The following is a 15,870-nucleotide window of genomic DNA, read 5'->3' as shown; positions in this document are numbered from 1 at the left end:
GTGCAGTAACACTGATGCGACCTCAGAGAAAGTGTTAATTGAATGTGCCGCAACACTCAAGTGGTTTCCAGGTAGAGCAGTGCTGTGAATTTAATAAATGGCCTCTGAATGCAGCACGCACATGATGAGCAACCAGCCACATATTATCAATGCCGTCTTAACTAACAAGATCTCTTTCCCTGTCTGTCTCCAGGTTGCTGTTCAGATGAGGAGGGCGTGCCTGGTTGACCCTTTGTGTCACCCTCCGTTGCCATGGCAATGCCCTATTTCCCCACATTTCTGCTTCTCCTTTTTCTGTCCTTCTTCTCCATCTTGCTTCTGACGCTCCTGCCGCCCGTGGCCCCATCAATCCCCTTCTCTCCATCCTCACCCCAGTCGTCACATTCCTGCAGTCAGTCCTGGGCCGTGCGCCTCCACTCTGGCCCACATCTCGAAGAAGAAGATGGGGAACCGAGCTCTGTGCACCTGGATGTGATAGCCAACAGGGTACGGTGCTTCATGAACTCTTTCAGACGATGCTTTTGAGTGTTTTGTTTTCCAAAAAATATTTGTTGAAACTGTACTTTTGTGATTGCCTCAAAGCTTACTACATAATCTAAGTTTTACACTTTTCTTTCTCCCATTTTATCACTGTCATTTAGCTTTTAAAACTAAATATGATGTATATTTGTTTTTTGCTTCGTGTTTAATGCTCTCTATTTGTATTCTATTTTCTGCAACGACCCCATTTCTTTGCAGGGAACATTGAAGTTTCATCTGATATGTTTTAAGGTTGCCTTTTTAGGTCAGGGAAAAAACACAAGTTGCCCACTTTCAGAAGTGTCGTCCCTGTTTTATTTGTACTCATCAGAATTCTCTCCCTCCCAGGTAGCAGAGCAGGCTGGGCTGAAGAACCAGGGTCAGATTGGACAGCTAGAAGGCCACTACTTGCTGTGTTCTGTCAAGCCTGGATCTTTGGCTGGTATTTGGAGTAAGAGCGTCTGGCCTGGTGACGTCCTGGCAGCCCACCCTCACGTCCTGTGGTACTCCCAGGACAGAGTGCTGAGCCGTTCTAAGAGATCTATGGCCTTCAATGATCCCAACTATCCTAAACAGTGGCACCTGGTGAGTATCGAGTCCACTCTTTATTTTTGCTGACTCTAGTTTTTGCTAATCTTGTAGACGGAAACATGTTAAAGGTATAATAAGTAGTATTAACGTAAAATCAACGTATAAACTAATACACAAAGCCCCTCTCATTCCTCACTTATGACGAGCTAGAAGTATGTGGTGGTGTCTGCAGAGACCCTGCCCTCTGCCAACACCCAGACATGTCCAGCAAATTAAGACAATACAGGCAAAGAGCCGCTGAGGCAATGACCGCGTTCTCATTTCCGACTGCGACGTGTGCGTGTGTGAGCGCGTGCGTGCGTGCGTGTGTGTGTGTGTGTGTGTGTGTGTGTGTGTGCGTGTGTGTGTGTGTGCTTTTGTCCTCACTGAAAGCTCTCTCTCTTCATTCACTCGATAGCTCACTTGAAAAGTGCTGCGCTCTCAATCTCTCTCTGGCCATTTAGCAGGAGAGGAGTAAGCTATGCACCCTACATATTATACATTTAAGAGTAAAACATAGGCCCATTTGGGAACCTATATTGCGACAGAAAAAACATTAAAGTTCCAATGGGATACATCCAATGATAGAGACCTGTTTTTTATTATGTATCATTAGCTAGCCAGTTTTGAAATGCACAGACAACTGTCACTGGATTACTTGGATACTGAAGAAAAATGAAACACCCGATGATTCTCAGGCGAATTCTGAAGCATGTTTTTTGTATGATTTATGGATGTTTATGAGCGATGGGAATCAGAGATAATTATGTCTTTGGAAATGTAAGTCACACTGAATTATACCAATGTGTTTCATATTTATGTGTAAAGATTTGACACAGAGTTACATTTTTGACACAAATTCACTGCATCTTTGCCTCAACATCTCTCCTGCCGCATGTTCCCTTTTACTCTCCTGTGGCTTTATTTAAATTCTCTTGACAATGAAGACTCTGTTGTAAAACCTTAATCAGGACACAAAGTACTAGGTCATGTGTGCAAGGGCAATAAGAGTATATGCAGTCACACCTGCTATTTTCTTTCTTTACACACAGCATCCTGTATGCATAGAGGGCTGGGTGTGTAAGGGGAATATAAAGTTGTGCTAACTACTCATTATCTTTGTGCTCAATAGACCGATACCTGTTTTCCGGCATTTTTAGTTTTACTCAAGTAATTAACGAGGCTGCATTTAATTAGATTTGGTTACATTTACATGTGACAATAATGCCACTGCTGCCAAAACAGTGCAATAAATGATTCAATTCCTTGTAATAATTCTGTTAAAATATCTGTTTACATGATTAGAATTTGTAGTCTCATTAAACAAAGTGGGAGAACACGGGTGGTCAGTTGTGCATGTTTATAGATGCAAAGACAGACACAGACAGCAGTGTGGTTATTTTGCAGCTGCCTGGATCTGGCTGTGCATGATCTCATCAAGGTAAAAATCTGTGGGTGATGGTGGCACTTTAGTAGCTGCCGAAAAAAACCCACAGATCTGTTTTGCTGCCTTTAAATGGCTGTCGAGTTTTGATCTCCTATAGATGGAGACTTTCATATATTCAAAAAGCAGTTGAGGACCACAGATACCGGTAAGCATCAACCACTAATCTTGAGCTCCGTACAGACTGCTTTATTGAAATTCTGGCCATAGTTGCATTAGACTTGACTAGTCTTAATCTGTCACATGGTTGCACCGTGTGTCCTGTGGGTGCAAAAACATGAGGCAGTGCATTTCCAGGTAATGAAGAGACTCTGTCGTGGGGATAGTAGGCGCAAATCATTTCCAGTTGAAAACAGGTAAAAAAGTGGAATCGGAACCACAGTCAGATGACTATGAACTTATCACTTCCTTTTATCAATGTCAGCATGTTTTATTTCTGACAACAACAAGAAGGAGTCAGGTAGAGGAAGAACCGGTCCAAAGCCTGTCATCATAACAACATTAGCACCATGCAGACAGGCTTAACAGATTTTTTCTTTGAAAATCTGTAAACCTTCATTACAAACCTTAATTACAAACCATAAGTACAGGATTTTCTATCCTGTACTTATGTATTTTCCTCTCGCCTCTTTACATTTGCTCATCCTTTCTTCACTCTTCTTGCAGCACAATCACCTCAATAAGGGTATGGACATCAACGTAACAGGAGTGTGGGAACGCAACATCACTGGTCAAGGAGTCACAGTGGTAGTGGTAGATGACGGGGTGGAGCACACCCACCAGGACATCCATTCCAACTATGTAAGTCAAAACTAACAGTTGTTCCATTACCGCCATCATAGCTGACCATCTTGACAACAATAAAAGAAAGAAGCCGTTTGGATGTTTGGCAGCAAGACTGTGCTCACCACTATTTACAGTCTGCAAGTGGCTCTAAAGACAGCGTCACTCACAGCAAAGAGGAGGCAGAGTTTTATACTGTATACACAGCTAACAGTTTATGGCCACAGCAACCAGGCAGAAAATGGAGGATAGTGATAAACTAATCCTGTTTAAGTGCAGGGATGAGTACAGTGAACGTGTTGTGAGAAACCTAGCAGTTCTCTACTACATCTAGTTGGATTATAATCATTACCAGTAGAGTCTAAATGACACTAATTTTCCAACAATCATTTTTACACCTTCTCAGAGTCCAGAGGGCAGTTACGACCTGAACTCCAACGACCCAGACCCCATGCCTCACCCAGACCTCCACAGTGACAACCACCACGGTACGCGATGTGCCGGAGAGATCGCAGCCGTTCCCAACAACAGCTTCTGTGCTGTGGGGGTGGCCTACGGCAGCAAGGTGGCAGGTACCGACAATTTGGAATTGTAAACTTGGTTGTCCCAGTGTTGAGAACCACTGAGGCAGAAGCTGTGCCTTTTGAGTAAATTGTGTGTGGAGAAACACCTCTCGCTTGTTGTTTTCTATTCAGGTATTAGAGTCCTGGACGGCCCGCTCACAGACAGCCTGGAGGCCATAGCCTTCAACAAGCACTACCAGGTCAACGACATCTACAGCTGCAGGTAACAAGTGCGCTCTTTGGTCCTATAAGGTATTTCCAGTGGGAAAGTGTTTTTTATAAACAGCAAAATATCACAGATGTTCATATTTTGATATACCATCATAGTCTTGCTTGGATTCTGATTTAGACTCTTGTTTCCTCTAGTTGGGGTCCAGATGATGACGGACACACTGTGGATGGACCCCATCCCCTGGGCAAGGTAGGAGAAAAAACATTTGTTTGGAGCAGTGATTTTGTCCTGCAGGGGGCAGTAACTACTAACATATCTGTTACAGAGGATTAGGAATGTTGGACAAACTAGTAAGACTGTCATAAAAGTACAATCTTCCTTCTTTTTATCACAGCATGATTATTTTCTTTTTTTTTTTCCTCCACAGGCGGCGCTGCAGCACGGTGTGATTGCAGGCAGGCAAGGCTTCGGCAGCATCTTTGTGGTGGCCAGTGGCAATGGAGGTCAATACAATGACAACTGCAACTATGACGGATATGCCAACTCCATCTACACCATCACAATCGGTAAGGCACAGAGGCTCTCGAGTGTTCACTTGGTGTGTAGGGTATGGATAAATGTGCATTGTGCCATTAATAATCCTTTGTATGTGCGTGTGTGTGTCAGGAGCGGTCGATGAAAAAGGCAGGATGCCCTTTTACGCTGAAGAGTGTGCGTCGATGCTGGCTGTCACTTTCAGCAGCGGGGGGAGCAAGTTGAGGAGCATTGTAGGTCTTACAGGAACACACACACACACACACACACACACACACCCACACACACACACACACACACACACACACACACACACACACACACACACACACACAGGATGACTAGACCAGAGAATGGATGGCATAAGGACAAACAGGGAAGCAGGAAGTCAGGTTGGAAAACACAAAAACAATAGATGATGTCATTAAGTGACATAAGCTTAATGCTTCCCAGTCTGGGATCATTAAAGTAATTCTATTCTATTCTATTCAGGAGTTGGTCCAATCCCAGTATTCATGGCTGCTTTCAGTTTGTGGTGGTAAAGCAAGACAGACCGACCAACCACATTATTCAGTAATAGTAGCTATGTAATTTTAGGTTGAATCCAAAAAGATAAACTACGATTAAATACATCTGCTGATTGTAAATTAGACTGATTTTACATGTATGCAAGCTCTGGTAACCATGTTAACAAAGTTAAACAGAGGTGTGTCCTTTTTGTGTATTACTCCATGTAACTTAGCAGTTGTACAAAGAAAAGTTTATGTAACGTCTCTGGTACAGAGTAACTATCCTCCCAAAATATTTATGCATAAGACATCCCCTTTTGTGTGCTTCATCTACCTTTCTGTCTTTATTCATGACATATGAGGCCCAGTTACATTATCAGTTATTTCTGTGTTAGCTCTACCAGAAAAAAACACTTGACATAACTTGCTGTCAGTCACAGGAATTTGATTTCCTTGCGTCAGTCCATGTAATTGTATAAATTAGTACTAATCACAGAGGTTGTTGGTGCTGTTAGTTGATGCAGGATGACATGACCACAACATGACTTACAGTATAAAATAATTGAACATTTCAGTGTCGTCTAAAAGCCAATTTAGTGACTGTGACATGTTTTGAAAGCTTGCGAAACAGCTGCTCCACATCAGGAAGAGCAGAGATTATTTTCATCTGAAACGATGACTGATGATGACTACTAGATGCTACTGTTTAGGGGTGTCACCGTGGCAACACGATCTGGCCCGGGCATGACATCGCCTAGGGGAGAGGAGCTGAGCCGGGATGGGCTCTCTTGAGAAGACTGTTTCACCACACTGACCACAGTATATCACTCACAGGCCAAGTGCTTACCACACACTGCCCACTTGTGTATTATTCTGAAGGAGCCATTTAGAGTCAACCAAGAACAGCTGCCTGCATGAATGCATTCTTTTTTTATTCATGTCATTCGTTTTATTGATGTCAATATAACATAGTTTAACATAAATATAAGTAAGCTTTGACAAGTAACAGTAAATGTAGCCTAAGTGGACATTTTGTAAGACACAGAGTAAAATAAACAATGAAATATTTTGTGGTTTTAGCTGCTAATTTTAGCTCGCTTGCTAATGCAGGCGAAATGCTAGCCACCTGACGTAGCAAAACACTGACTTGAGTGGATAATGTCAGCGAATTCATCCAAACTCCCAGAGCTGGTCTGGCTAGCTCGCTGTTTGCAAATTACCATTAGCTAACGTTACAAGGCAAGCAACACCATATCGATCCACTGTGTCAGTGGCTTTTTGGCGCTGGCTGATGGAATGATTTGCAAACAGCAAGCTAGCATCACTGGGAATATGATTGTAATTAATTTTACAGCATTATACCAACATGATGCCGATCATGTTCAGATCATGTTCAGTCTCACTGCTTTGGCCGGTACTCGATCGTGGATATGGAGTGTGTGAGCATGCGAGCAACAAGTAGCCAACTGCAGTGCACTAACGGCCACTGGTGTTGCTAATATAATAAGAGTTTTCTGAAAGTGACACAGGGAACCCCAGAGTTAATCATTACATAAACACCTTTTTTGCCATTTCTTTCAACCAGCATCCTATACGTCAGTGCATTAACATTCTTCCATTGTAAAGCAATCAGATGTTTTGATTTTAAGATGCACAGGTCTATGAACATGTTGAGGAAAATAATGTTATATATTGCTGGTAGTAATACATTGAACATGAATCAGGATAAAATATTCTTGATTAAGCTAACACATACATAGTACATTCAGTATTTATAATTGAATTTAATATGACATGGAAATTAATAATAGAAATGTGTAGTATGTTGAGGTACAGAACTTCTGTCCTGATTATGCTTTCATACTCTCACCGCATAGACAGCTGCTCGCATGCACAGCACTACATACTGTAGTAGCTTGGAACCTCCCATGTGGCTCGAACAGCTGTTGGAAAAGGCCCACATGTCTCTCGCATGTAAACACAGAGGGCTGGGAATTCCTCAGCCCACACTGCTGTGGTCCTTCTATCAGACGGACAGTTACTAATGTATACCAGCGGGTGGTGTACATGGAAGACATGAGACATGTTTGCATTTATGCGCCTTGCATACGGGTGGATTTTACTGTCCACTTGATCTCACACACACAGTGATGAGAGGCGAACCTATAAAACAATATTATTTATTTTTCTTGCTCATAAAGTTAATCTTCTCTATAAATCTTTCCTTTCCTACCTCCATAAAGGCGAACCACTACTGTCAGGATCAAACTCCTCTGTGTTTCCATTTCCCGTTTATATATATATAAATTTTGACTTTACTACACTTCATTTTAATTGACACAGTATGTCCTTTTTCTCTTTACATCCTTTTTAAAAGTTGTAACTCCCCATATATAACACAAACAGTGTTGAACTCTGGCCTCCGGCAGTAAATGTCGCTTTGTCAGGATGGCTCAGTGACGCTGGCGCCTGATCAAGTGTTCTTTTCTAGTTGTTAGTTTAGGTGGAGAACCTTCATGCTCAGGGATAGTTTGTGGTGGATATAAACTGAGAGGTATTCTCTCATCTGTTAAAGTATACTTGCATATGTGACTGCCAGTTTGTGTGTGTGGCCTCCTGCCAGTGCTTTTACCACCGTTGCTCTTTGTTTATTCTGTACAAGACTCTCCATAGTCGTATATCCACTCAGCCCTTCTGTCTGTCTCTGCAGGTGACGTCAGACTGGTCCATGCAGGAGGGGACCGGCTGTACAGAAGGCCACACCGGCACGTCCGCCGCGGCACCCCTGGCGGCAGGAATGGTGGCCCTCATGCTGCAGGTCCGTCCCTGTCTCAGCTGGAGGGATGTACAGCACATCATCACCTTCACTGCCACCAAGGTAGGCCCGATGAAAGGTCTTGCTGCATCTGTTGTTACAGTACGCAGGTCTTAGTTCGCCTGGATACTTTTGTCAGAACTGTGCATCCTTCATAGGTGCCCTGTAGAGTCTTCTTTTACACAAACACAAGTTGAGTTTATTTTCAGTGTACCTCACCAAAATGCGTTCTGTCTGTCTTTGAGGTCTGAAGGCATGATGAATGCATGTCCTTCCTCATAAAACATTATCAAAGCCAATTTTTTACATATTTTTAATATTTTAAATCCTTTTTTTGGAAATCTAAAAGAACTGTGTGTAGCTTCACCTGCAAGCTCGTACAATAAAACATAAGAAGGAAACCACTTTGCTCCATAGCTACTAGTGGTCAAAAACCCCACAAGGTACCTTTAATCTGACATGAATCTAGCAATTATCTTCATTCTTGATATATCTGCTGTTTACTCTTCCTGATATACTAATAAATTATCTGTAAAATAAAGCTAGCCTGGCTCTGTGCAAAGGTATTACAATTAAACCAGTACCTCTAAAGCTCATTAATTAACACATTATATCTCATCTCTATTTATATCCCTGTCGTTAAAACTAAAAAAGTAAACCTTGTTTGTTTTCTCTCTATATTTGTTCTAACAGTGTGACAGCAATGCAGACTGGAGGATGAACGGAGCTGGTTTCAACCACAGCCACCAGCACGGCTTCGGTGTGCTCAATGCATGGAGACTCGTCAATGCTGCCAAGGTACTTAATTTGATTAATACTAATTAATCATTAATTAATCCATTTATTATTTTTAAATGAATAATTTAGTCGAGGAAATGACATACCAGACTTTAACATTTTTTCTCTTTTCTATCCCCCTCAGGTATGGGAGTCAGTGCCGTTTCTCGTGTCCTATCAGAGCTCAGTATTAAAGGAGGAAGCCCCCATCCCAGTTTATCCCAACGAGCTGCTCCGCACCTGGAAAGGTAACTCTTTGTGCTCGTCTGCTCCTCTCTCACTCTCTCAGCTCTGTATTGGACAGCTGCTTGTCGAGTTTACACACTGCACTATGTAGCTGACTCCCTCCCTCCCTCCCTCCCGCTCTCTGCTCCTGAGTCAGTCTGCACTTTTCCTTATTAGGTCATGTTCTCTTGTTTATGAGTTCCTGCATTCACATTGAAATACTGGGTGAGATTTTTCCAGATTGTTTTTTATGTATTTCATCCCCTTTATCTGTTTCTGTATTTTACACAACTCCTCTCAGTACCTCTTGTTCCTTTTTTGCACTGCCCACTGCTCTGATTCTGTCATATTTGACTCTCTGTGTATGCGATCTGTCTCTTTCTCCCTCAAGCACTTTTTCACACATGCTTGTGGTGACCTCATTGTAGCAGAAACTTTTCCTCCTCCCTCGTCTCTTTTCCTCCCACTCGATCTGTATCTTCCCTTTTGTATGGCCTCGTCACGGTCAGGAGCACAGCCAGAGATGTGTGTGTGTGTTTAATACAGATTTTGCCATTTATTCCTCTGTTTAATCAGTCTTGGCCCAACCCCTGACCGGCTTTACTCAGCAGTGTTTGTTGTTGTAGTTTCCGTGCGTTTGGCTGTGAACACAGACGCTGCAAATGTTTGTTTGTGTGTTTATGTACATGTGCACAATGACTGGCTTTGTCCTAATAATGAAACCAGTCACATCCCCAAGGTACTGTTAGTCAAGCAGAGGGGAGTGTGTTAAGTTGTTTTAAGACATTATAAAGCCGTTGCATAATAATGTGCACGTGTGTGTGTGTGTGCGTGTGCGTGTGCGTGTGTGTGTGTAAGAGGATTAGGGCCACATTTGAAAAAGTAATTTAAGTTCTGAGTTTAAAATCAGAACAGAAAGTGTGAGGGAAAAAACTGCCAAAATGGTGCATTTATGTTGTATCATATTGAATACGTGACTTTGAATCAGAGCTGAAAACAGAAAACAGTTGTATGTATATTTTCAGGCGCACTGAGCTGTGATTAACTATTCACTTCCTGAGAGCCTTCTCGCTGGTTGGAGACGCGTAACCAGGGTAACACACAACAAACCACGCCAACCTCAGCTCTACCGGCATCGTCAGATAATGCTGAAATTACTGGAAGTTACTCTTTTTATTTACATGCGACCACATCATCAAGTTCTTTGGTTGGAGACCCCCAGGCACCAACTTGCCATGCTTTTCATTAAATTCTTACTGATAGTCATCATTAGTAGCAGTGAAAGCAGTAGTGAAAAAAACTCTGCAGCAGAACTTTTACAACAGAATCTAAGCTGGTGGTGTGGGCGGAGCAGAACGTTTTTTCCGCACACATTGCCCAGGATATGTCTTCATCCTGTAATCTCATAAAGAGGTCCTTCTGCTGCTGGACAATAGCTTGGAATATTTTACTGTCTTTCTTTAAAAACTCTGGGTAATGTGGATTTGTGTGAAATCTTGAATACATGACTTTTTATCACAAGAACAGTATCAGAGCTTCAGCATGCACATGAAGTCCCCACACACCACAACAGTAGAGTGTATTTTCTATTACACAACATTTGTTAGAAATACTCTCTCTACCAAATCCTTTTATTTCCACTTCTCTACCTCAATTCTTGTCCTTTATTTCCTCTTTACTTTAAGTTAGATTTTCATAATCCCTGCTCCCCACCCACTTTACTAATTTCACATCCACTGTATTTGCCACCTCCTCCACGTGTCTCTATCTCCTGACCATCTCTCCCGTCACTCTTTCTCTTACATCTGTCCCCCGACTCTCCGTCTTTCATTCCACACCTCTGTTTACCCTCCTCACTCCCTTGTCCCTTTGCGTCCCTCCCTGCCCTGAGGATGTGTGCAGCCCTACATGGTCCGAGAGCCCCATGCCTCATTAGTAGTCAGAGTCCAGGAAATACCGGGAAATTACCAGACACTTTCAGTAGGAGGGCGGGAGGGGGTCAGTACTGACATTTTAAGGAAAGAAAGTCTATTGGGGGATTAAATTCAGAGATTTTTTTTTTTATTATTGCCATTTCTCCAAGTATGCAACTATCCCAGGCTTCCCTTGATGTATTTCTAAGCTAGAACTTTTTTATGTAAAAAAAATACAATGTTTTGAAATGAAAATTGTATTTAAAATGTATTATTAAAGATACAGTAATACAGAACACTAACCAGCTAAAATTGGTGTATGTGTATGATCTAACAACAATTGTCTTTCCGTGTTGAATACAGATTTATCTTATTACAGCATTAGACTGAATACATGAGAAAAGCATTAAATTCAGACCATAAGAGCACTGTCACTGCTGACCCCTGCTGTAGGAAGCTCCTCATCTCTCAAGTGTCAACCTCAGCAAAAACTTAATTGAACTTAAATTAATTAAACATTATTCATTCTTTCACCCATTTTATGTTTTTTGTTTTTTTTATCCCGGCCCATGTTGCATGACTCTAATTATAAATAATCTTTAGAGAAGTGCCACGTCCCGACTGGTTTTCCATCATACTTTTCCTTTATTTTTTTATTGCCTTTTGTTAGAGCAGATGAATAATGGAAAGTAGGGAGAGAAGGTGGGAATGGCAGTATGATGGTTAGACAAGTTTTAAATTTGATTCTTTACGAGGCTTTAAATTGAACTTGTTGAACCCTGCAGAAACCAACTGTAACCCTTCAATTGTTATGATAAAGTGTCAAATGTTCCCAAACTCAGGCACATAAAATACACTTATCAATCCAGGTAAGATGAAAACACACATTAAACCGCTCTCTCCTCTCCCTCAGTTTCTGCTGCCGACCTGAAACAATCTGGAATGCAGACACTGGAGCATGTGGCTGTTACTGTGACGTTAACCCACCCCTGCCGTGGCAACGTGGAGATTGTATTGGTCTGCCCCAGCGGTATGACATCAGTCATCGGTGCACGCCGTGTCATCGACAGGTACAAACCCAAAAAGTAGTGTCATTTAAAGACATTAAAATTTAAAGAAAATGTTCTTGCTCAGTTGTATCTCAGATGTATGATATGAAAATATTATTTTCGACTGCGGTCTAATTGAGTAGTCGCTCGGTTTTGCACATAGGGACCTGCAGGCTACCAGGAGTGGACCTTCTCCACTGTGCGCTGCTGGGGAGAGAGAGCTAAAGGACAGTACACCCTCAAGATTTCTGACCACAGTAAGACACATTAACTCAAACACTGAGGCATCAGCAATGAGATGCAAAGTTTGTTTTTTTCCAGCGTCTCTTGTATGGTAGTCATTGTCCGGGTTGTTTCTTTGTGACTTTGATCGCCCTAACTGACCCTTCTCTCTGCTCCCGTAGAGGAGCCGTCACTTGAGCAGTGTGCCGCTGCAGGAGTGTTGAAGAAGTGGCAATTGACCCTGTATGGCTCCTCTATGACCTACAGCGAGGTCCAGGAAAGACAGAGGTAAGACGTCGCTGCAACCTGGACCGTGTTTAGAACATGTATTAGGCCTGTTTTTCCTAGAATCATGTTCTGTTTTTCATTTCCCATTTGAATTATTTATTGCAGTTACTATTTCACATACAACAGCATCTACAACAATTAACTTTCTGATTTGGAATCAGTTCATATACTTGTCACCTTATTTTGGCTGAGTGTTTTGACTGACATGAAAGATAGAAAGATGTTCTGCGTGTTGACTGGCTGTGCATTGATCGACAGGCTGGTGGAGGAAGCTATGAGCGGCAGGTATCTGGACAGCAGCTTCTCTCTGCCATGCCCTCCAGGGCTGGACATCCCTCCAGAGATCATCAGCCCCTTCACCTCCAACAGCCTCAAGGTGTCACTCTGTCCTCTCTATCTCTTTAACCTTTCTGCCTTCTCTTATATATTGTACATCGCAAACTAGACTGTTTTAGAAAATTAACATTAAAGGGATAGTTCTGTTTCCAGGCGATTCAAAAATGTATGTTAGTGCATGTGAGTTTGAAAAAAATGTTGGTATATCACATACGTATAGGGAAACAGTCTGAGGGATCCATGTGGAGGCAATCCCAACCCATTTTCTCCCAGTATTTCATTCCTTTAAATGTTGCTAAATGCATTATGGAGGTATAAGCATACGTTAGCTCAATTTAATAACACTATTACTTTTTTCAACAGATGCTTTCACAAGAACAGACACATTTCTGAGCAGTTTGTAAAATATACAGTATTTATTTTTATTTTTTTTACATTTTTTTTTTTTGTTAAGCGCAAATTCCTGTCCTGAGTTTAGCCGCACAGGCAACATTTCATCTCGGGCTGCATTGAAATTATGCCTGTTTCACAAGGATAGGCATGCCTTAACCTTTAGATATTAATGTATATCCAGAATAACCTAAACCTCTCATTTAAAGCCTTAAACTAAACATAATTATTGGATCTGTAAAGGAAGAAGGGACTCTGGTGAGCAGGAAATCCTCCTGCCAATTACTATTAGTGGTTTAAAAAGTGGATGTGAAATGTAGCATTGATTACTGTGTTAAAAGTGAAGTATTAATGTGCCTGGCAAATATGCTAATTAGTCTCTTAGACATCCAGTGATAGATCCCAGCTAAGCTTATCCCTTCAGCTCAACCAGGAAGAAATACTTACACTGAGATAACTGAGTGCTTTGACTTGGTCATCAATTTTACTTTCACTTCCTTTTCCCAACGCACTTTTTGTCTTCCACCTCATCCACACGTGCATCCATCAGCGATTTGTTGAACCCAGGGGCTTTGGCGTTGTGACTTACCTCCTCTATCTATCTCTCCTTTGTCCTCCCCTTCAGTTCCTGCTGTTGCTGGGCTGCTTTGCTCTTTTCTGGTCCCTCTACTACACACTGGAGGTCACACTGGCCAACATGGACTTCAGGGGCCTTCTCTGCCTGCGCAGGAGACGGGGAGGTCACTGGGCCAGGAGAGGGCACCGAGGGAGAGGAGTGGAGGAGGCGGTGGTAGATGAGGAGGAGGATGGGGATGAAGAGGCGGGGGACTCGGGGGTGGAGTTGCATGCAGTCTTGGACTCCAAGGCCAAAGTGCCACTTTTGAATGGAGAGAGGCTGGCAACATAACACTGAGCCAGATGATGGGTCAACAACCTTTAACTCTCGATGATCATGGGACCTCTCAGGATTTCACCCTCTCCTCCCCAACCCACCGAGCCTCAACCTTATGACTGTGTAGACTGGATGGACTTGACCAAAGAGTGGGCTCTTTGGCCTTGTCTGCATTCCCCCCCCAACACGCTGCCTTTTATGAAAATCTGTGTTTGTGCTGTGACAGTACGTGAGGGAGTGTGTGTGTGTTCTTGTACACCTGTACCTATAACAAAATGTCCTCATAGGAAAGTGGGGTACATTTCCCATCAGACTTAGGTTCAGGTTAGAGAAGGTTTCAGGCATGAGCTGGAGAGGGACCATGATTGTATGTTTGCGAGCGAGAAAGTGTGTCTTGTCTGTGGGGGTGGGGGGTTATTAAACCAAGAGAAAGATACAAATGTGATGTGCACTAGAGGGGTGTGTGCGTGTGTGTGCGCGTGAGTGAAATGAAAAGAATACTGGTGTATTTGTAAATTGTTTCAGAGATTTATTTTCTGAGGTTTTATTTGATGCATTAGATTTTTAAGTCTGGGATTATTATTATCTGCGGGTTATCAACCAACTACTGATAAAAACTTGAAGTGGGGTTTTCAAGTGTGGGATTTGTATATGTATTTTTTTTTTATAAAGTGTAATATATATATATATGTATATCTATATACACACTGTGTGCCTGCTGTACAGATATATATCAAGTGTGTGTAATGATTTCTACAAAGTATTTTGCAAGAATGTATTAAAGAGTTCTAATTTTTTTTAATGGAAAGCAGTGCAGTTGGACACTGTTTTGCTGTGCAAGTCACAGGTGATCTGAATGATAATAAAAGACTTGACAGAAGATTGTTTGAAACAAAGTTACACACAAAAGTGTACACTTTGAGAATTAGTAATATTTGACAGTATATTACTATGTTATGACATAATTATGATGTGAAAATGGAAACTTCTGTATGTGGTGTAGCAACAAATCCATCCAAATCAGCATGCTAGCTTATCTAGTGACTATGCTAACACCATTTCAGCTTAGCCTGTTAGCAGGAATTAGCACAAAGTAGCTGTGAGAAGTTGGTGTTGGTGAGAAAATATAATACATAGTACGCTTACTTGTGTGACTTTGGTAAATCTGGACAAACCCTTCAAGACACCGAAGTAACGATAACACAGATTAACCGACTGAGGGCCCATCCACACAAAGATGTGTTTTCCTGTAACTGCACAACTTCCGTATTGTTTTGGCCGACCATCCACACGCGGTCAGCGTTATCAGAGCCTGAAAACGGCATCTTTTGGAACCGGGTCCCGCGGTGTCACATAAGAGTGCTGCTGCGTGGTGAGAGAGGGAGCCAATGGGCTATACTGAACTGTACTCTGAGCGACATGCATGAGAATAAATTAGGCCGACCGTATATTAACCCCCTTTTCCCTGATGGTCTGAATAAACCGCTGGTAGCTTTTTATAAATAAATTATTAATTAAATTAAAGATTTGAAAAGTCGCAAAATCTAGCGAGACAGTGCCCGCCTGTGAGAGCTTTGGTATGAGGAAGAGGCTTACAGCAGCACCCTCCGCTCATTGAGGACACTAACTACAGAGTGATTCGTACATCAGAGTCTCTAAAACACCACAAAAGTCTCCAATAACACCAGAAACAGTCGCTAGTTTTCTCTCTGGGATGGAGGTTTTGGGAAGTCGCCATATTTGGGAAGAAAGTCTCAGGTGTTTGTATTATTATCCACAGCGTCTCTCTGTTGTTGGTGTATTTCTGTGGCAGTTACAGCGTCACATCCAGGCCCGTCATGTGTATTACAGCATTTTTAGCCAGTTTCA

General features: G+C 42.2%; 1 protein-coding gene across 1 annotated transcript; it reads left to right on the top strand.

Annotated features, from left to right (window-relative positions):
- Positions 1-223: 223 nt before the first annotated feature.
- On the top strand, positions 224-14,875 carry pcsk7 (proprotein convertase subtilisin/kexin type 7). Its single transcript, XM_083913713.1, is given in 17 exon segments — positions 224-486; positions 868-1,104; positions 3,200-3,334; positions 3,723-3,888; positions 4,012-4,102; positions 4,246-4,300; positions 4,479-4,617; positions 4,718-4,818; positions 7,805-7,972; positions 8,603-8,707; positions 8,832-8,934; positions 11,738-11,894; positions 12,037-12,038; positions 12,041-12,130; positions 12,278-12,383; positions 12,642-12,759; positions 13,735-14,875. Coding segments are annotated over 17 exon segments (2,289 nt in total). The 5' UTR covers positions 224-252; the 3' UTR covers positions 14,017-14,875.
- Positions 14,876-15,870: the final 995 nt, after the last annotated feature.

This window comes from Echiichthys vipera (assembly GCF_963691815.1).
Source record: "Echiichthys vipera genome assembly, chromosome: 5".
Lineage (NCBI taxonomy): Eukaryota > Metazoa > Chordata > Actinopteri > Perciformes > Trachinidae > Echiichthys > Echiichthys vipera.
Note: the sequence above shows the minus strand (reverse complement) of the source record. Positions and strands in the feature narration are given on the sequence as shown.